This window comes from Citrus sinensis, chromosome 3 (assembly GCF_022201045.2).
Source record: "Citrus sinensis cultivar Valencia sweet orange chromosome 3, DVS_A1.0, whole genome shotgun sequence".
NCBI lineage: Eukaryota > Viridiplantae > Streptophyta > Magnoliopsida > Sapindales > Rutaceae > Citrus > Citrus sinensis.
Window position 1 is genome coordinate 44,826,905 of NC_068558.1, and position 22,477 is coordinate 44,849,381.

The window sequence follows — 22,477 nt, forward strand, 5'->3', positions numbered from 1 at the left end:
GGTCAATATCCCTCCATCGCAGCAGTTTCCCAAATTTGATTTTTATGTCGTGCATGTGTCTACTCGCTTCACAATTAAAAGTTTAAAACATGCGTCGTCGTCAAGTCTATATTCCAAAAAAAAAAAAAAAAAAAGTTGTAGATAGATTAGAGGGCCAGGGGCGGATCTGGAGGAAATTTAAGGGGGGCTAAATTTAAACTTATAAATTTAAGGAGGAGCCAAATTTAATTGTACAGGGATCAGTGTGTAAATTATTCATATTTTATTCAAAAATCTCAAAATATTTTAAAACTCAGGAGGGTCATGGCACCCTTTAGTCTTACATGGCGTCCGCCCCTGTTAGAGGCCATAAAGGAAATGCAAGTATTGTTTGCAACCATTCACTCGTTTGTATAATACGCTTCAGCTTTTCACTGTTTGGGTAAATATTTTCGTCTGTAAAATCTTCGTGTACGAAAGTAACATACAATCACAAACAATATTATTTGTATAATTATTTTATAAAAACCAATAGTGAATCCACCGCCGCGCCACATGATTGACCGGTGATTACTTTCGATCCCAAATAGCCCGTTTCTAAGTTTTTGATACCCTACCATATTAATTTTTTGGTAAGGAGAGTTTGTTTGAAAAGTTCACATACGGAAAATTGTTCATTTAAGTATTGTAAATCTTATATTTAGAAAAAAAGATGAATGGGGGTCGAATAGATTTAGTTGTTGTTATCATTTTGTACCCAATTGTAGGTGTTATATTTCTTAAATACTTACAATACAACACGGGTCCTATTAAAATATTTAAAAGACAAAAAATGTGTGAAGTCAAAAAAGAGTCTATTTAAAAAAGATTGTGTGAGTGCGTTATATTTAAGAAACAATCACGCACTTCATTAAAAATTAATTAAGTGGCTCGTTCAAGAAAGAAATAACAATATTGAAGATTAGATTTAAAAGAAATTTAGAATTTGTGTCTAATTTATAAATGACGAATAAATAGTATCAAACAACCAATTAAACTATTCATATGATAATTTCTAAAACATCTACTTTTCTTTTTTGTTCTCGAGAAAATTCTAAATTTTCACACGCGACAATAGGCTAACAGTACTTTTTTTTTCACATTCTTATTTTATCCTAAACTGACTTAATCACCAGAGTCCTCAAACTTAATTCACAATATTAAAAGGTACAAACATCTTCACAAAATAAATAAATTAATAAATATTGTTCTAGACCTTACAATACGACATGAATCAAATTTTTTGTACCGCTGTAATAAGTTTTAATAACTAAATCAACTAACACCCGCAAATCTAACGAATACTCCACATGAATAAATTTTCTAGGTAACAAATATTTAATATTCCAACCGGACTTCTGAATTGAATTAATAAAGCTAACTGTTAACTACCGTATTTTAAGTTTCACATTTGAAAATTTTAACTTATATGAGAATTCGTTACAATTGAAATAACCAACAATATTCATCCTTCCTTGAATGAATTATTCATGGAGAGCTATTTCTGATGAAGCTCTGAAGTAACTTGTCTGCGCCCCCCTACATGTGTTTCTTTCTTGAAGAAAATTACCATAAAGGTCAGAAAAGGCAGAGCCCGACCCGGTACACAACCGAAGTATTTGAGACAAGAAGCTATTGGGTTAGGGCACGTGGGACCTGTAGAAGTAAATACAAATAACAAGCTTGAGTGCTTGTTTAGTATCGCTTATTCGCTTGCTTACGGTATTTAATGATTATAAATATTTAATTAATTTTATAAATTTTTATTAAAATTGTTAGTGTTACATTTTTTAATAAAAATTTTAAAGATTAAATAAGTTAATTTATCCTTATTAATAAAAGTTTAAAATTTAAATTTTTAAAAGTTAAAGTTAAATTTTTTTAAAGATTAAAATATTTAAAATATCTTTTACTTATTTGATAATTTTATTTTTTATAACATAATTTTAAAAAATTTCTAAATTAAAATAATTTTATAATTTTTATAAAACACCTGTTAATAACTGAAAAATAAAAAAATTTGTACTTAATAAATTCTACGCGAAAAGCCATACAAATGGGGCTTAAGGCCGGCCCCCAGCCCGGCCCCAACGTACACAAAACAGAACACACAGACATCACACAAATAACAACACCACCAACGTCAAACAAAAACAAATACAATCCGAGGCACAGCGCCAAATAATAATAATAATATTATTAATATTAATATTAAAAAAAAAGAAATTTACAAACCCTAATTCTAATCTCACCGTTAACCGAATAATCCAATTTTCCGTCGATCATTGCTCACCACCTATCTTATAATGGTTCTGAAAACCCTAATGTGTCATTGTTGCTTTCCAGGTATAGTTTATCTCATTCTCTGTAATTTTCATTAGCTTTTTTGGTGATTGGAAATGGTAAAAGTTCGATTTTTGTGGAGATCTATGGGACTATTTCATAAAGTATGGTGAAATAGTTAATTGATCTCTAGTGGGTACTCTTTAATATTGGTATTTATTGGAAATGGTAGTGTAGATCTTAAATAGGTTCATTTCCAGCTTGTGTTTTTTATTATCTCATTTTTGGAGATTAATTGCGGTTGGTATTAAGTTATTGGAGGAGAATTTATGGCGATGGGTAGTCGTTTACTTTGCAAAGTTTGGATTTTTAGCTTCTAAAGTTTCTGGGCGTAGCTGTTTAGTGCAATTCTGCTCAAATTCAGTGCACAAAGTTGAGATTTTTTTTTTGGGAATATAATATTGGGTTGTTAGGATTTTGGAGATTTTGGAACATTTAGGTACACTTGCTGAGGTGTAGATAGGTTAAGATTAAAGGGGACAATCGATGTCTTTCAAGAGCATACTGCAAGACGTGAAGGGTGAACTTGGGAGCATATCTAGGAAAGGGTTTGATGTGAGGTTTGGATATGGGCGGTCGAGATCACATCGGGTGGTTCAGGATTGCTCTGTGGTGGTTGATGCTTTCAAGCAAAGCTGCTGGGCTAATATGCCACCCGAGCTTTTAAGGGATGTGTTGTTGAGAATTGAGGCTTCAGAGACAACTTGGCCTCCTCGGAAAAATGTGGTTGCTTGTGCTGGTGTTTGCAGGAGTTGGAGGGAAATTATGAAGGAAATTGTGAAAACCCTAGAAGTTTCTGGAAAGTTGACATTTCCTATTTCCTTGAAGCAGGTTTGAGATAGAGCACTTACATCTTCCTTTTATGTATGCTGGTTGATTTTGTTTCACTGAATTGTGTTCTCTCTTTCAAAATGAGTTTATTATAATGATGTATATTTCCTGCCAATGGGTGCTTTTGTTCTGCAGCCTGGTCCAAGGGGCTCTCTCCTTCAGTGCTACATAAAACGGAATCGTAGCAGCCAAACATATTATCTATACCTGGGTTTAAATCAATGTAAAGAACTCTTTTCTTTCTAATTCGGTGTAATCGCGTGTGTTTAACCGTGTTTGCTGCACATTTTTTTTTTCCATTATACCAAATATTCATTTATCTTCGTTGTATATTGAGTATGATATATTGTGATATGTTACGGATTTTTTAATAATTTTTTTTTGTTAACTTATTGGTCTGTTTTGTCCTTTATGCATGATTCTGATGTGTAAGGGCTGAACTGTTTTGTTCCCATGTCATCTCTTGGCAGCTTCAAATGATGATGGAAAGTTCCTTTTTGCTGCCAGGAAGTGTCGACGACCTACTTGCACTGACTACATTATCTCATTAAATTGTGACGATGTGTCTAAAGGGAGCAGCACCTATATTGGAAGGTTGAGGTATGTTAATTCAGCACGTCACACTGTTGGTTCTTGAGTGTCTTTGAGGCCTAAGCATACCATCTTGGTCTCCTTGATGACAGGTCCAACTTTTTGGGCACCAAGTTCACAATCTATGATGGGCAGCCTCCAAATGCTGAAGCAAGAGTTACTAAATGTCGCTCCACAAGACAGGTTAATATGAAACAAGTCTCCCCTAAATTACTTGCTGGCAACTATCATGTAGCCCATATATCATACGAGTTAAATGTCTTGGGTTCTAGGTAAGAGAGATGTTTCCAATAATTTATATGTTGCGATCATTGTTCAGTTACACAATAATGTGTCCTTACTGACCAAAAGCTTACCTATTTAAAAAATAGAGGTCCGAGGAGGATGCAATGTGTTATGGATGCAATTCCTGCTTCTTCCATTGAGCCAGGGGGAGTGGCCCCTACACAGACTGAATTTCATCATAGCGGTCTCGATAGCTTTCCTTCCATTCCCTTTTTTAGATCAAAATCAATCCGCGCGGAAAATTTCCAGAATGACCAGAAAGAGGGGCTGTTGGTGTTGAGGAACAAGGCTCCGAGATGGCATGAACAACTCCAGTGCTGGTGCTTGAACTTCAATGGACGGGTAACTGTTGCTTCTGTTAAGAATTTTCAACTGGTTGCTTCCTTGGAGAACGGGGTAGCTGGGCAGGAGCATGAGAATGTTATTCTGCAGTTTGGAAAAGTGGGGAAAGATGTATTCACCATGGATTATCAGTATCCAATCTCAGCTTTCCAGGCTTTTGCCATATGTCTTAGCAGCTTTGATACTAAGATTGCTTGTGAATGAATGATAATCAGGTAGACTCCTGTATGCAAAGCTTCTTTCCTGTCATTAATTTTTGCATGATTTGTACCTGGGACGTAAATCCGTTCTTCAAACTGCTCTTGATTTTGCCCGACTATCGATACGTGATAGCTGTGTTGTAAATTAATTTAATCCAATGGCTTAAATTGTACCAACTGATTAATGTTCCATTTTGTTGAGGTATATCATGTGAGTCGAGTCAATCTTGGAATTTTCTGAAGTTCTCCTTAGGAGTTGATTGTTCCATAGAATCAGTTGAAGAACTTTTCCAATGACTTTCTTTTGCAATAGCCATATGCTGATATTACTGGTATTTAGGGTCCTCTCTAAGCTGCCATGCAAGTTACCGGCATGTGCAATGACACCCAATTTTGTCGTCTGTATATGTTGAATCGAGCTGGAAATATTCTTGGATCACAAGTGATTGACATGTTAATGTTTCTATTTTTGACGTGATAGGTGTTGCTTGATGCAATACAAGTCCATTGGAAAGCGTGTGATGGTGCCATGGAATTGAGGCTATTATACTCAGAAATTATTCTTAGGTAGTTGTATCTGTGTTTATTTGATTTCCAGTGTGGGTGGTTAGATTCTTAATTTACAATTTTTCCATGTACATACCATCTGTTTTCTTTTAAAAGCAAAACACAAAGGTGCTCAGCCACCGTGTTGGTGGGGTTCTTGCTAACAAGCTTGTATTACCTTGAATCCTTTTGTTTTGTGCGAAAATTACACCCCCAAAGGCTTAGTAATGTCTGGTGGTAGGGTTCTTTATTGAAAGCCGTTTTCCTTCTTCCATAAAACCTAATTGTTCTGCTTTCCTGGTGTTGTTAATTTGGATGCCGACAGTGGTAGATTTTATTATTATTATTATTATTATTATTTTGGGTTGATCCTTATTATAAATATATCTTAGAAATGAAGAACTTTTCGAAAGATCAAGCGCCCAATCATCAGAAAAGAAGACATTGTTTGCGCTAATAGTCTACTGAAAGAGCAACTACATAAGTTGGCAAGAGCTTGCGTAGGCAGAAAAAATAACAACACGCCATCAGAGTGGTGAAGGGTGCCATGGGGTCCCCGAAAGAAAATCTCGCAGCAAACAACCGCAGAAAAATATCAACACTCCGACCGACGGTAAAGAAATCAGAATGGCGGGGGGCCGCCAGGTGGACCGTAGGGGCCACGGGCTCCACCGAAGCAATCTTGTAGCAACCAACAGCAGCAGAGACAGTATAAGCTACAATATTAACGCAAACAATCAGCCCGTAGATTTTACCATCCACAGTGACAACGGAAACACAGAAAACGTAGATCAAATTTAACTTACCAAGAGGAGATCATGCTGCACATACCGTCTGCACACCCACCAAGTCCAGGAAAGAAACCAGGACCTCCAGGGCGAGGACCCCACGGTCCGCCAGGGCCTCCTGGTCCTCCTGGTCCTCCTGGTCCACCAGGTCCCATTGTCAACTCTCTATTCTTCCGGACACCGCCCGAGACAAAAGCCAACCTCAGAGATTCTTCCGAGTCTCAAAAGTGCACACGCTTGTTTGAGAATTGAGATCTTGTAAACAATCTATAAATATTACATGGTGTAAGGGGTTAGTTAGAATACTTAGGCAGGAAGTTTGTGATGAACTACTATTCATTTTTCAAATGGAAACCTACCATTCTAACCTAGTGTGGAAATTGAACTACCCTCCCATGGAACAACCATTCAAAGCAGCATCACCCAGCACGGACGCATAAACATGAACACAGTTTAATTTTAGCAGTCACTTCATTTCTTATTAGACCTTGGGCCGAGCCCAGTCCCCAACTCACCAGTCACCAATTTCATCATGCCTCTGAACCCCGGGTTATGTGCTGCGTGTCTTTCTTTCCAATCACCTTATTAACTCACTTAACACTTGACCCTGAATGGAATGTCACCGAAGATTGAAGAGAGATTCTGACTCTTTGAGTAGCAATACAGTTTTAATACATATAGCTGTTTAAAAGCTGAATTTGTCAATCTAAACAATTTACAAGAATTCAAACTAGATGACATTTTCATAAGCACAAAAGCTGGCTTATATAAACCCTCATTTTCACCATCAAAGTTCAAAACATGGGGGAGACATTTGGCATCAAAATTACAAGAAAATATTTTACAATAAGATTTCCAAACCAGACATTAGAAAATCTTAGTTCAACTGGAAATCACATAGCTGCTAAAATTAGTCAAATTTCATTTCTCATTTACGATTTACAGTCAAAATATACCACTGCTGATCCTGAAGTACAATTATCTCCATAACCTCGGCAGTCTCATATAACATGTAACCTTCACTCTCTAAGATCAACAGCAGAATAACAATGAAGAATAAAAGACTGAAGTTGTGAAGGGTTAAAAAGGACAAACATATGAAAGAGGTAGGAATAGATGTCTCATAACATAGATTTTAATAAATACAATCAAGAAATAACTGTAGCAACACTCAATATGTTTGCAATTAGTTCTCTGCCAAATTGAATATATAATGTGATACACATTTTTCCATTTTCTAAGTAAAATAACTTTTTATGTCTAAAGCCTCCTTCAAATTGCCAAATAAGGCATTCTTAGTGCATGAAAACTTAAGGTGCAGCAAACCACAATACTTGAATGTGTCCATGCCTGCACTGAGACTGCAACCTTGGTGAACAATAATGACTCCAAAAAGAGACAGATACATGCAACAGAAAAAATAACAGTTCCAATCAATTAAAAAAAAAAAAAAAAGACTGAATGATAGCATTGGATTCTAGGGAGAGATTAAATCATAAAGTCAATGTATGTAAAACAATCTGATTAAATTAAGGCGTAAAAATTAAAGACATTAAACAATTCAGTTCATCAATAAAATAACAGATAAAGCCTCAGATTAGCATTTTGACACATTCTTCTTTGCGACGACAACCCATGCATAGAAATTCTACCATGGAGCACAAAATGTTGTTGCAGCTCAAGTGCAAAAGTTGTCATCATAGGCAACAAATGTTTCCAATTCTGCGGTTCAATACCACATGCATATATGTCAAACAATTAAAAAAAAAAATTAACAAAACATGGAATGTCATAATATATATCCTTACTTTAGAAGCTCACAATTTCAAAACAAATTTTAGTTACAAAATAATTTTAAGCATTCAATTTAGGTTCATAGGGTTTCCAAAATTTACAAGCCAACTAAAGATTCTAACATAATCAACTTAATTAAATACAATAAGAGCAATTTTTTTTTTAATCAATGAAATTTAACATGAAAATAAAGCCTCAGATTAGCATATTGGCACATTCTTCATGGCAACAACAACCCGTATAGAATTTACTCAACACGGAGCGCAAAATATATATTGTTGCAGCTCATGCCTAAATGTTTCTCATCATCAGCTCAGCTCAGCTCAGACAAATTAATTCTCGTCATAAATAAATAAAAGAAAAAGCAATAATAAATTTTCAATCAACGATACGGCTGGGCAGCAATTAAACAAAGAATTAATGCACTCAGAGCTAACAAATTAAATAGAAAATTATAATAATAAAAAATTATATATAGCATCGTTGAACTTAGCTCATCAGTAAAAAATTTCGCTGGCGAAAGACTAGGAAGATACCAAGCCAACAAGGACTTTTTGCTAAAATAGGGTTTTGTTCTGCGATTTATATGTTTCTCACAAGGACTCGTTTATATACTGAACAAGCCGAAACTCACTCTGAATCTTTTATGGGCCTTGGATCCTAGGCCCAAATAATGTCACTCAATAGATCCACTCGGCCCCAACAAATTTAGCGACGATATCTAAGAACACAAGGATCTATCCCGACACTAGAACACCTTCGTGATGACACCTTGCTTTATAGAATAATCAAAAGTTTTTTAACATTAGAATTGGAGAATATTGTATCAAACAATGTTGCACTGTAGTCATTGGGTGCCTCAATACATTTACACAGCTGAATACAAAAGTCACGATGATCAATAGCTTGTAATAGGACCCCTTTTTTTTTTTTTTAATGAGAGTTGGATAATGCGATATTGTCTATTAAAATTTCTAGTTGTAATAATGAGAATGCAAGAACAACATAACTACAATGCAACATTGTCTATTAAAATAACCTCATCCTTTTGATCGTTACTCATATACAATTTTCCGTTGCGCTCCAAATAGTTGTTGACATTTTAAATTTTCATATACAGTATACGGTACCTGACCCATAAACAAAAATGTGAGGTTTCTCAACGGAAGAGTTAGATAATTGTACTAAACAACATTGTAATATTAGTAGCATTTACTTCTCGGATGGGAGTAGAAATCTTGGGAGTGGGTGTGTAGAGCAGGGGTAGAAGTAGGTTGTTTACTTACAAGAGTAAGTTAAACAATAAGAATTGAAAACCGATTTATGTATTTATTTTGTCTTCTATTGCCACTTACTTGCAAGTGAATTGTTTCAAATTATAGTTTTATTCTTATTTAAATAATTATTTTTTAATTACAAAGTGAATAAAAAATATATTTCTAAAATAAACTATTTATTTTATTATTAGTTTCAAATAATAATAATAATATCACTTTTTTTTATTAATTTTAACTTTAATTATGTAAATTAAAAATTATTGATTAGAGCGGCACAAATGAAACGTTATTATTATTAATTATCAACATTAAATAAATACAATACTAATAAAATTTAATAAATATAATAATATTATATTTTAAAATAAAGATAGTATATGGTAACATCATTAATTCTCTATAAACGTAACAATATTATTCAAAAAATGATATTATTTTTATAATAAATGTGACATGATCTTATTTTAATAAATATAACTATATTATATTCAATAGTAACATTTTCCATGAAAATGGGAATTCAACTTTTCACTCTAAAAATAATGAGATCCACAAAATAAAATTTTTACTCCTCTCTTCAAATGAGTAAGTAAACGTTAGAATAAAAAAAAAATTTATATTTTTTACTCCAGCAAATAAACACAAGAGTAATATAAGTAATGTGGTTAGGTCATTCAAATGTAAGAAGAATATTTGACATTCTCTAGGTATAGGACGAGGGCGGTAAATTTACAAAATTGTATCGTATAAAAAGTATAATATAAATTACGAAACCTGAGCAGTGTTACAGCTGGAGGAAAAATTGAATAAAAAAGAGCGGATTCTTAAATAAATTTGCCTTCTTATTTATTTATTTATTTATTTTCCCCTGACCTCGGACATCAATATCAGGCTGCAAGGCATGGCAAATTGGCAACATAAAACGTGGTCCCCCCTCAGGCCCTCATTTAGCTTTAGCCAAGTGGTGTGCCCACATTAAATCCTGGGGATCAAACCGAATTGCCAGGGTCCCACTTTTTATCACCAATCGGCAATCACAGCCACCGGATCAGATCAGAGCCCATACCCGCAGTATGATTGGAAGTTTTTAATTTTCGGGGACCACGACCGCCATTAATTGAAGGAAAGGCGAAAAAGTGTACAGGGCCCCACTACCAAAAAAACCGTCTGTAATATATACATCCTACAGCTGCAAAGCTTCTGGTGTGAAACTTCACCAACTCGTGGTCCCCCGAACGCTTACCATTATAGCAAATGATGTTACCCATTAACAAATCCTTTGTACCACCAAACCAAGGTGCGTTATTTTCATTTTTATTTTTTTTTTAAAACCCATTTTATTTATGGGGGCATTATATATAGGATATTAATTTTTAATAATTTTCATACCGAATATCAAATTTCAATGATGAAAGAGGACCATTGGTCCAATCAACTGACTGTGAGCCGTATATTGACAATATTTAAAGTAATAACGTTACTATTGTTATAAGACAAGGATATGAAATTACTTTACTTAATTTAATCAAATTGGATGGATCCAATCCAATCCAATTCTCCAAGCATGCCGAGTTCAAATTTGTCACTTAGCGGACAAACTTGCAAGGAAATTTCATAAAGTCTGATCATAGAACATGCTGCTGCTTCTTCTTCTTCTTCTTCTTCTTCAATTCTTTTTTTTTTTTTTTTGATGGGGTCTAAAATTTTTATAAAAAAATTTCACAATCACGTTCACAATTAAGGATGGATAGCGATTGATTCCTGATTTTTTCTCTCTCACTTTTGGTTAGAGAAGTGTCAACACACAAAGCGATTTGATTACTTGATTGCTTGAAATCATAAACCTAATTTGATTATGATGAATACGTGCTAGGTAGCTTAGCTCCCCTTTGAAATTTGTTTCTTTTAGCCTTTTTGCAAAGCGTGACATTTATTCATTTTTAATTTCTTTTTTGGATTCGGTTGGTTTGGTTTACAAAATTCTACACGGAATCATTAAGTCAAGAAGTTGGAACTTATGCAAATCTTCACGCGGATAAATTCTTAAATCTCAAATCAAGTCACGTCAATTTTACAAGTTGGGTTCTTCCTGGCTCTCAACCAGACAGCATATTATTCTTGCGGCAAACTCTATGTTACATGCATGTAAGATACATGCCTCTCACATAAATAGTGTATATATGAGACCCACATACTATTCATGTGAGAGACATGTATCTTACATGCATGTAAGATAGGGGATCCCTATTCTTGCCCATTATTCTTTTTTTGGCGAATGATTTATGATTTTCTGTCGAGTTTTTTCATAAATAAATATAGATAGATTTGTGTTGGGGGATGAACGATACCCAAGATCATATATAATAAATTATCCTAAAAAGATAATAAACACATAAGCCATTGAATTGCAACACTTTTAAATAAAAATGAAATTTGGTAAAGATTACACTCAGCTGCTAAATCCTTAATAGGGAGTTTTTGTCAATTTCTATCCACTAAAATCAATATCTTACTGTTTTATTATTTTTATAATATCTAAAGATCTTCCTAACACCAAAAACTTCAAAGGAAGATAAGTTTTTTGTTTGATAATTTATCTTGAGAATGTGTAAGAAAAATATTTAAAAGTAACAAAAAGTATAAGACAAATATCTTATTATTAATTTTTTTATTCGTATTGAAACAAATATTTCTTATTTTTATTACTTAAGTTTGTTTATTTTAATTAGTATTTATATGATTTATTTAAATTATAATAAATATAAATAAAAGTGTATTTAATAATAAAGATAATATTATATTGTCAAAAGGAAATTATTAGTTATTATAAAAATAATAAAAAAATAAATGATATATATTAATTTCAGGAAGAAAAACCTGACAAACTGGGAAACTCCTTTCTTAACGTGACTTGACTTTATTTAATGAGATTTTTTTTTTTTCAATTTTTCCAGAATGAATAAGATTATAGTTTTAGATGATCACCTAATTGTGTTTGTTTACACGCCAGTAAGTATTAGTAATATCCAACTCAAAAAATTTGGGTGCCGTCCCACACCGCCACCGCGCCACGTGCAAACCTTACAACGAATCAAAAGATAAACGTTAATACAACTCATCACAAAATTTAGGCGACGCTGCAACTTTGTAAGGAAATCCCCCCCGCCACCCCCCTACGTGAATGTAATATATAACAACACGTTTACAACGACCATATCGTGTACAGAGAACACAGGGTAACATAACAACCCAAAATAATCACATAACCAACAAATCAAATTTAGACACGTATGTACGACGGGGTTGATTGTCGGTGACCATCATGTAAAGCTGTAAAGGCAGTTGCTTTTTGTAAAAGCCTCGGGCTTCTTTATTGTTATTATTTTTCTGTCTCTCTCTCGAGTCAAAACTCAAAGCCGAACCACAACGTTGAAATGAATGTACAAAGCAATAATAATAATAATTTAAAAAAAAAAAAAAAAAGGAGGCGGTGGGCGGGGGGGCGCTAAAGCTCACACGCCAAGTAAGTAAGAAAGAAAGAGAAGAGTGAAGAGATAAAAGGTAACGTCACTCAAGTTGATTGGACAGTGCTGTGCAGGCCGGCAGCGATTAGCCAGTAGGGAGGAAGCATAGAAGACTTTTGGTCTACGGCCACACCCCTCTTTTGTTGCGTCAAGGGGGTACCCCACTGCTTTTCTTGGGTTCTTAACCCTTCTTTTAGTTTCAGCCTTTCAGGGTTTGGTGACCTACTGACCACTGTATATGTATGGTTTTGTACATTGCTGTCAAATTTTTGAATACCAATTCGGTTCTATTTTTGTTGATTTTTGATACATTATTACTGTATAAGTTTTGTATCTCTTGTGGACATTTTCGTTCTGGACTTTTTTAGGATCCGTTTACAATTGTTTTTAGTAGGTTGAAAAGTATTTTTAAAAAAAATTATTTTGGACAAAATTATTTCATCCCCCCACATATTTGAAAAATAAAGGAGGAGTACCACTTCAAAATCTGATTTTGAAAATTATTTTTAGACTCAATATAATTCCATGTAGACACATTATCCTTACTAATTATGAAATAAAATTATTAATTTTAAAGTTATTATTACTATTATTACCAATCATAGTGATGTAACAAACTAAAAAAAATTAAATTAAAGATGTAAAATCTTTATTTTAGTTATTTAATTATTATAAAAATATTTCATGTATATGTTTATAAATGTGTACGTAAATTTTATTCAATATTATGTCAAATTTTAACAGTAAAATTTATCAAATACATACAATTACTTTTATAATTTATAACATTTTTAAAAATAAATTTTATTAAATATTTAACTGATTCTCATGATTATTTTTATAATATAAATTGATAGTAATTATTTTAAAAGTTATGTTGTTACCAAACTAGTCCTCAATAGTGTGATGAATTTTAAAATCGTTAAAATTAATGAGGTGCGTCAATAATTTGGTCCGCACCTACTCGTTGTCAAATATCACGTTGCCAAGCAAGCATCACCTAAGATTACGGAAAATCTCCGTGTGGTTCAAGCCCAAAGATACTTAACAAATTAAATTCAATTAGGCAGTTAATCCAAATATAGTTAAAGATATTTTGGCCTTTTTTCCGCGCATTGACAGCTTGATTGTTACGATTTTCAAAAGTATCAACTTTGATGATTATACATAATCTTCCAATTAGAAAAAAATTGTCATGTAATTAATCAGTCAATGATGCGTGATGCTTAGTTTCTGTAAAGATTCCAAAAGGTGGGAGCCACAGCTGATACAGTAAAAAGTCCCATGCCATATCATTCTTTTTCTAACTTTGGTCAACAAAAGTTCGCCACGTGTACTATTTAACCCTGTGATTTAATTTTCTTTTTCCCTTTTATTGTTTTTGTTTTTTTTGGGTTAGGATCGCACAATTTTTTCACATTTCGGTACAAACTGTGACACGCTTTGGAAAAGTAGGGGCACGTGCATTAGACGGTGAGAGAAACATTAAAGCTTAATAATTAATTATATTTTAGTGATAAGATAAGAAGGTTTTCACAAGACTCTTCCACTTGTATAACAAGCCATTAACATTAACATAATCGAACTTAGCTTTTTCCATCACGTGCACCTAAATTTTGTGATGGGTTTTCAATATACCGTGTACTTGAATGTTGGAAACTCTTTATTACATACAATTAAACTCTCTAACTTTGTAACTTTTGTCTAATACCGCATCATTTGAGTGTCTTTTATGCTTTATATTATTACATTGCAGTAAAAATTTTTACTAGCACCCTATTTATTGGAGTAGTTCGAGTATGTCGACTATTCTAAAAAAAAAAAATTGAACGAAATTTGATCTCCCTTATTCTTAAAAAACTTCAAATCTCTTCACTTTCGCATTAGTTTTGGTTCAATAATAAATTGGTCTACTTACAAAAGATTGAAAAAAAAAAGAAAGAAACAATCCTCACTAAGGTGAGCTTATTTTCACATGATTTTTTGTTCAATAGTAAATCGGTCTACTTGCAAATGATTAAAAGAGAAACACCCCCCCCCCCCAAGGGTAAGATGAGTTTATTTCCACATGAATTTTATGTTCAATAGTAAATCGGTCAACTTATAAAAAATAAACAATTCTCATTGAGGTGAATTTACTTCCTCAGGTCTTTTTATGTGTATATGAATGCGTATATGGAGAGACTCATCCCCTTCTTACATGAGTTTTGAAACTTCAACGATCATACCAAATCGGCATTCAATATTTTGAAGGAAAAAAAGAACAAAAAAATCCATCTTGTGTATGTGGAAGACTCGAGTATCTCTTCTAAATATGAATGATAAAGAAAGTGTCTATGATTCGGTGATTGAATAGCCCCGAATTTATTACATTTATATACAATAGGTTCGTGCCAATAAATGTTGCGAAGTACGATCCATGCATTGTCAATTTTTTTAGATGTGAATGGGTTCCCGAATTAAGGCGTTTTCAATTATTATAGCACAAGTGTCATTTTACTGATGTGTGTAAGCTCCTTGTTGCACTAAATGAGTATCGATTTGTCACCAAATGCATGTTGTTGAGGGTTGGCATCAATCAATGCCTCATGGCTCATTGTCACTGGATACTATTTTTCAACCCTAATTTATTAAGGCAATGATTCAATATTCTGTTTAGTCATAATTCTACGCACGAATTCGTTTCTTCCATTTATTTATTATTATTATTTTTTTGTTAAGGAAAAAAACATTATTCTTCAGAATTGCTTAAATCACATAAGTTGATAGAAATTTTGAAGTGGGTATGGTTTACTCAAAATACAACAAGAGAAAAAAATTTAATAAATGATAATGTTATTAAAATAATTCAATCATAAAATGCAGACATAACAAAATAATTAGTACAATTTGGTTACTTATATATTCCTAAAACTTTAGATGACATTAACTGTTCAATAATGCATCGACAAATTTAGATTGATAGAACCTAATATATATATATATATATATATATTTGTCTTGTTGAGAAATGGAAGGTTACTTATACACTCCTAATGCGTTGTTCACATAATTTTTCATCTGTTTGTTTGCAATTTTTTTTTTAAAAATTCAACTCAACTCATTGACATCGGGCAAATCGCTTCACGTGTAGGGTATTACAAAAATTGTACATCATAATTAAAAAGACTAGGTTGGTAAGTTAATAAATAAGACCTAAGAAAGTCAATAATTTAATAGTTTGATTGCACGAAACAAGGCAAGGAATATGATTATCTTTCATTTTATTTTTTCTTAAGAGTGATAGCTCCTAGAATTCGATTTCCCAAAGGCATTTCAAAATTGTAGCTCAGAGTATCACTACGAAATTATCTGGCAAAGTCCAAGCCATCCCACTCGAGGGCAAGAGAGAGATTCCCGGAGAACCGAGCGTGGGCTTAATAATTAATTCCATTAATTTCTAATTTTATTAATCAATATTTTAATCCTAATCGCGGTTTTATTACATTTAAATAATCGACTCTACGTGCAAGACAACTCATCTTCCCCATTCATTTATTCCATAAATTAATTAAACTAATACTAATCTGATTAATACCTAAATTTCTGAGCAAAAGATTCAAAATATTTTAACACAAACCTTTTTTTCGCTGTTTCCTAAAATAAATAATACTATTTTCCACTTTTCAAAAACGAAATGTTTTACAAAACAGTAGAGACGGGTCTTGCGGTTGCCATCGATAACGACGCCTACCAACGAGAGACCAACCAACGGTGAAGATCTCCCCTTTTCGAACGTCAAATCTGGAGCGTTCATTTTTAACTCCTTTTCAGCTTTTTCGACATAAAAAGGACAGGTCTATGGACTCCATACAGAAACAGTGCAAACCCATAGTACCATGTCCTTTTCTCAGACTGACAACATTGCCCCTCATTTATATGGAACCAAAGCACAAACTCTGTCACATGTAAGGGCTGTTTTCGTCATTGAAACTGTAAAAGGAATCAATTATTTCTTTTCCTGATACCATGTCGCGCACCTGAGGTAATTGAAGGCACCCTAGAGCTCTTTTCACCACCCATTTTTCTATACGCAGGTCTTGCATGTACAGTGTACTTTCTAATCAAACAAAATTTTCATAATTTATGTTCTTTTCTCTTATAAAATCAAGGCCGTCGGATGAGGTGAATAAAAAAAAAAATGCCGTACCTCCTCTGATCTCTGAAACCATGAATCAGAAACAGTAAAACGTGATTGGACGGCCATGATGTCAAAATAAACCAAACTTTCACATCAGATCATTCCTCATCATTATTTTAACCTTTCTCCCCTCCCGTCGTGTGGTCCCCACCATATCCGATCCCCTCAGATCCAGCCGTGCAACACGAATCATGAGATTCCCTCCTCCACCATTCTCCCTACACATGATAACACTTTATCAAAACTCCCCTCTCCCCCTCCCCCTCTCTCAAACACACGATAATTTCAAATTTTCCAATTTCGCACGATAATATCAGTGCCTCGACATATATAACTCACAAAACGAATTGCCACCTCTGCCCTCGTTTCACGCCCTTTACGTACACCCGTTTTCTGCGGCTCCCCTTCGTCGTCTACGGATAAGATCAATGTAACTCCCACCGTCCATCCAACGGACACAATCAATTTTTAAGGACGTGTCAAAGTTTCAACCGTCAGGCTACCTGACTTAAGTTATTTAACTCTAGTTAAAATCTAACCTCACCGGTCAACTTTAATAAAATCCTTATCTCAGTTTCTCTCTCTTGTCCTACTCTTGACTTTCTCTCTCTTCACTTCAGCTCTCTCACAATTTCACGAACTCGTTACCAAGTATAATAAGCGTTTTTGTTGATGGCATTTCAGATCTAGCAAATAAAAAAAATAAAGAAAAAGAAACCAAAAAACAACAGAAGAAACTCCAGCTAGTAAGTATCAGTGGAATTTGGAATCGAAACGGTGAGTTTCATTAATGTTGAAGAAAATGTCATACTCATCCTTGCCGGAGGATGTATTAGAGCACGTGTTTTCGTTCGTTCAGTCGGATAAAGACCGGAACGTGATATCACTGGTGTGCAAGTCGTGGTATGAGATCGAGCGGTGGTGCAGGCGGAGGATATTCGTCGGAAACTGTTACGCAGTGAGTCCTCGGATGGCGATAAGGCGTTTCCCGGAGGTGAGATCGGTGGAGCTCAAAGGAAAGCCGCACTTTGCTGACTTTAATTTGGTTCCCGAGGGGTGGGGCGGGTACGTCTACCCGTGGATCAGGGCCATGGCGGGCGGGTACCCGTGGCTTGAGGAGCTCAAGTTGAAGCGGATGGTTGTTACGGATGAGAGCTTGGAGCTGATTGCCAAGTCGTTTAAGAATTTTAAAGTTTTGGTTTTGAGTTCTTGTGAGGGCTTCTCCACTCACGGACTTGCTGCCATTGCTGCCGATTGCAAGTAAAGTTTCAATTTTTATTTTTTAAAAAATTGAATTTTTGAGTTTGTTAGTTAAGTAGCAAAATGTGCTAATAATTGATACGGTGTTGCATGTTGTTCTCTTTTAGCTAATTAAGCTAAAATTCTTTTTTTTTTCTCTTCTTTTTTTTTCGAGTGGGTAGCGATGATGAATGTGTGAAAAGATCTCATTTTTATTTTTGCTTTCTTTTTCTAACTAAAGTTATCATTTTGTTCATCTTTCATAATTATCTTTGCGGAAATAACCTCATTATGTTTGCTTGACTTGGTAGATTTTTAGGTTTAGTTTGTAGACGTAAAATGTGAAATCTTTGTGTCTTATTTGGGGTTGCCTTATTTTATTTTATTTTTAATTTGCTTTTTTTTTTCAGTTTCATAGATCTGTTATTGTGTTTGTTTTTGGAACTGTTAATGTGTAAAATCTGGTCAAGATTGCTTGTTTTCTTCCGGTAGTCCATGTTCTGGGCAAATGCCTTCCGGAATCATGTTTTGTTTCAGCTTCTTGGGCAATGTAGGTTTTCTTTGGATTCCTCAATTATAGATTTCTTTTTCATATGCTGATGAAGTGGGGAGAATAGTTCTCTTGAGTTTGCTTCCTTCTAATTATGTTTTTGAAGATTCTGATGATTTAATTACTTCAAAATTGGTTCTTGTTTTCTGAGAGAACTTTGGGTGTTGTTTTTATATATATATATATATATATATATGTTGAATTAAACCTTGCATAATGGAATTGACAATTTTGGGTTTAGTGTGAGATTCCTGGTTGAGTGAGTAGAGCAATCAAATAAAAAGGGAGGAAAAAAATAGCTTCATTTTCTTGGTGCTGTGGTTGTAAAGAAAATTAGCTTTAATAACCAGTATACCATGACAATGATGGAACTGAGCTGCTAAAATTTTTCAGTATTCTACTTTCTCTTATATTATTTGGTTATTTCTGTTAGTGGGTAGTTTATGGATTTATGATTATGTCATTAATATTTTATACTTACATCAACCTTGCAATGATGTTTGCCATTGCAGGAACTTGAAAGAGTTAGACTTGTGGGAGAGTGACGTGGAAGATCCGAGTGGGAATTGGCTCAGCAAATTTCCAGATACATGTACATCACTGGTATCTCTTAACATTGCTTGCCTAGGGTCAGAGGTTAGTTTTTCAGCTCTTGAGCGCTTGGTGGTTCGGTGTCCCAATCTGAGGACTCTGAGGCTCAACCGTGCTGTGCCTCTTGAGAAACTTGCCCACCTACTTCGCCAGGCACCTCAGCTGGTTGAGTTGGGTACAGGCACCTACTCAGCAGATCTGCGCCCCGATATCTTTTCAAACCTAGCGGGAGCTTTTTCAGGCTGTAAAGAACTTAAGAGCCTGTCTGGATTTTGGGATGTGGTTCCAGCTTATCTTCCTGCTGTTTATTCTGTTTGCTCTGGCCTAACAACCTTGAATTTGAGCTATGCCACCATCCAAAGTCCTGATCTAATCAAGCTTGTTAGCCAATGTCCAAAATTGCAGTGTCTTTGGGTAAGTCCGTCTTATTTGTTTGAGTTATAAATGAAAATGTCATTCTGTTGTGCTTTGCTTGCATGCTTTAGTTTAAACACTAGTACTTGATAATTCTACACTTTGAATAATTTGTCATGAAATATGGATGGGCTAATAAAATTTCATTTGAATTTAAATACTGCAATTTAAAGGTTTTATCATTTGGTCTCCATCTGTAGGTTTTCCTACTATTTGTTTTGTCAATATGGTTTGGATCTGGCTTCCAAAAATTGGTTGCATCTTCTATTTTCTATACTGTAGTGTGCTGATGAAGAGATAATTTACAAATAACAGGTACTGGATTACATTGAAGATAGTGGCCTTGAAGCCCTTGCAGCAACTTGCAAGGACCTACGAGAATTGAGGGTGTTCCCATCTGAACCTTTTGGTGACGAGCCAAATGTATCCTTGACAGAACAAGGGCTTGTTCTTGTTTCTGAGGGCTGTCCTAAGCTGGAGTCAGTTCTCTACTTTTGCCGCAGAATGTCTAATGATGCCTTAGTTACCATTGCCAAGAACCGTCCCAGCATGATTCGTTTTCGTCTTTGCATTATTGACCCTCAGACTCCTGATTACTTGACCCTCGAGCCACTGGATGTGGGTTTTGGAGCCATTGTTCAGCATTGCAAGGATCTCCGGCGCCTCTCCCTCTCTGGTCTTCTCACAGATCGTGTTTTCGAGTACATTGGGACGTATGCTAAAAAGTTAGAAATGCTATCTGTGGCCTTTGCTGGAGAGAGTGATTTGGGACTCCATCACGTGCTGTCTGGGTGTGATAGCCTTCGGAAACTGGAGATTATGGACTGTCCCTTTGGGGACAAGGCTCTTTTGGCCAATGCTGCGAAGCTGGAGACAATGCGATCCCTTTGGATGTCTTCATGTTCAGTGAGTTTTGAAGCATGTAAACTGCTAGGTCAGAAGATGCCCAGGCTGAATGTTGAAGTTATTGACGAGAGTGGACCCCCAGATTCAAGGCCGGAGCTCCCTGTTAAAAAGCTTTACATATACAGAACTGTCACCGGGCGGAGGATTGACATGCCTGGTTTTGTTTGGAATGTGGGTGAAGATTCTGCATTGCGGCTTTCTTGACTGATGTTCTGCAAATCAAGCTCCGAGTATCTATCTTCAGACTCTTGGATATTTACAAAGCAGGTGCATGCTTTATATGCTGCTCATTGTATCATGTTTTTTTTCTATTGCTTAATAGAAATGCAGTCCTTGTTGAAGTTGGGGACAACTTATGGAGGGTATACAGAGGCTCAAGAGCTCGATTGCCATTCATTTTACACTTGGCTGAGCTATGGCATACCAACTAGTGATTAATAAAGAGAAGATATGAAGCTCCTGCTGTTGGTGGTATTATCAATTAGAGTTGTTATTTTACTTCGGCATAGTTACCATGTATACTATTGGCAAGACTTTTTGCATGTGTAAGCATTCGCATCATCTTTTTGTTAAAGCTAGTAATGGTCGACTTATGTACTCATTTGTACCACTTGTAGCCCTTGAGGAATAAAATTTAAAATTTTGTTGCATCTCCTGTACTGGAGTACTATTTTTGTTGGCTTTATACGTTGGGAAATGGGTTCATCATCGTATTTTTTTTCTTTGACATGAGTAGTGTTACACTGTTTCTAATGTCAAAAAGTATTTCTATCACTTGTGTATAAAATACCTACTTTTTTTCACTGTTCTCATATTAAATAAGAGGAACCCCAAAATCTTCACCAAGATTGAAAGAAATTTAATGCAGAAAGCAAAGCAACGAGGCCGGGTGCAAAAAAGCTTCCTTCTGAATTCTCTGATAGATGGTGATTCCAGTTCCAGGTATGAGAAGTTTCAGCCTTTTTTTTTTTTTGGCCCTTTTTGTGTTTTTCTAATTTATGGACCTTGTCTGTTGTGCCACGTGATAGATTCGGTGACATTTACTGTTCACAACTTCGCTACAATTTACGCTCTCTTTTCTACGCCACCTGCTTAAAATCTGCCGGCCCAGCAATCCAAAGCAGTAACATAAATCTCCTCACTTTGAACGTCAGATACCCAGAGAGGCAGAGGATCAAAAAGCGAATGAGTAATTATACAGTAATTAATAAATGACAAGAAAAAGAAAAATCTAAGCAAAAGATATTACATACATGAGCGACAAACAGAAAACAACACCACTCACCACAGACACCAGAATCCCAACCCACAAAGAGTGACCAAGATGATGAAGTATTATTAGTAGATGAAATAAGAGATGAGGATATGATATCGGTGTCTGTCAGAGTGGCGTAATCACCCCAAAATTGAATACATTTTTATCAATTTGATGATGGTCACACACGTTTGATGTATTTATTATGATATAATCATTTTTATTCCCTCTGTTATTATGGTTGTTGGCCGAATCCATTTCTCAGTAAACTGCATTATGATAACATGGTAACTCATGAATAATAGTAACACAAATGGTTACCACTTACGAGGGTCCACTTATTTGATGCCAAAGGTGGTGAAAAATGGGGGAACCCCAAGTGAGTGAATCATGATTGTAGCATCGTGCCACTCAGCTTCAACAATTATGATGGTCCATATGATTTTGTTGCCTTGCTTTTATTATCCATTTCAGTCTGGACAATTCGTTACCAAATTTGCATTGTAATGGGGGTAATTAAATTTGTATAGACCAGTAAGTAGCATCAACAATCGACCACATGAACTAAGGCACTGTTTCTAGTCCAGTAGCCCTTGCTAGAATATCGCGTGCCAACAAACCTAGTTTTGGAGGTCTTCCAGAGCCTTGAAGAAAAATGCAGCATGATAAGACTTTCCAGATGTGACTTGAATCTTGACTTCGACTTGTGGCAAATAAACAAAATGGAGAGACTTGACTTGAAGAAATGATTAATCTGTTTATGATACACATAGCGTCCGCATTCTCTTCTCCAGCAAATTTGT

General features: G+C 34.9%; 2 protein-coding genes and 1 long non-coding RNA gene across 6 annotated transcripts; 2 read left to right on the forward strand and 1 right to left on the reverse strand.

Moving 5' to 3' along the window:
* The first annotated feature begins 2,150 nt into the window (after window positions 1-2,150).
* Window positions 2,151-5,857, forward strand: LOC102630053 (tubby-like F-box protein 3). 3 transcript variants are annotated; one of them, XR_003065326.2, is made up of 7 exons: window positions 2,152-3,192; window positions 3,328-3,415; window positions 3,663-3,792; window positions 3,876-4,055; window positions 4,155-4,625; window positions 5,092-5,177; window positions 5,549-5,857. XR_003065326.2 is itself a non-coding variant. In XM_052436988.1 (6 exons), the coding sequence occupies exons 1-5, from the start codon at window positions 2,848-2,850 to the stop codon at window positions 4,612-4,614; spliced, it is 1,203 nt and encodes a 400-aa protein (XP_052292948.1). In that variant the 5' UTR covers window positions 2,151-2,847; the 3' UTR covers window positions 4,615-4,625; window positions 5,549-5,857. The 3 variants fall into 3 exon arrangements, 2 of the variants coding, with proteins under 2 accessions (XP_052292948.1, XP_006479876.1); XM_052436988.1 differs by lacking the exon at window positions 5,092-5,177 and having other exon boundaries at window positions 2,151-3,192; XM_006479813.4 differs by lacking the exon at window positions 5,549-5,857 and having other exon boundaries at window positions 5,092-5,451.
* LOC102630551 (uncharacterized) lies at window positions 5,586-8,306 on the reverse strand. Of its 2 annotated transcripts, none has more exons than XR_370858.4 (3): window positions 6,304-8,306; window positions 5,963-6,211; window positions 5,586-5,872 (listed from the first exon to the last, which is right to left on the reverse strand). It is a non-coding gene; the product is annotated as an uncharacterized LOC102630551 (long non-coding RNA). The 2 variants fall into 2 exon arrangements; XR_003065328.2 differs by having other exon boundaries at window positions 6,460-6,474.
* Window positions 8,307-17,290: 8,984 nt separating this feature from the next.
* LOC102630854 (protein TRANSPORT INHIBITOR RESPONSE 1) lies at window positions 17,291-21,069 on the forward strand. Its single transcript, XM_006479814.4, has 3 exons — window positions 17,291-17,979; window positions 19,021-19,513; window positions 19,829-21,069. Exons 1-3 carry the CDS (start codon window positions 17,510-17,512, stop codon window positions 20,621-20,623), a joined length of 1,758 nt encoding a protein of 585 aa, XP_006479877.1. The 5' UTR covers window positions 17,291-17,509; the 3' UTR covers window positions 20,624-21,069.
* The last annotated feature ends 1,408 nt before the right edge of the window (window positions 21,070-22,477 follow it).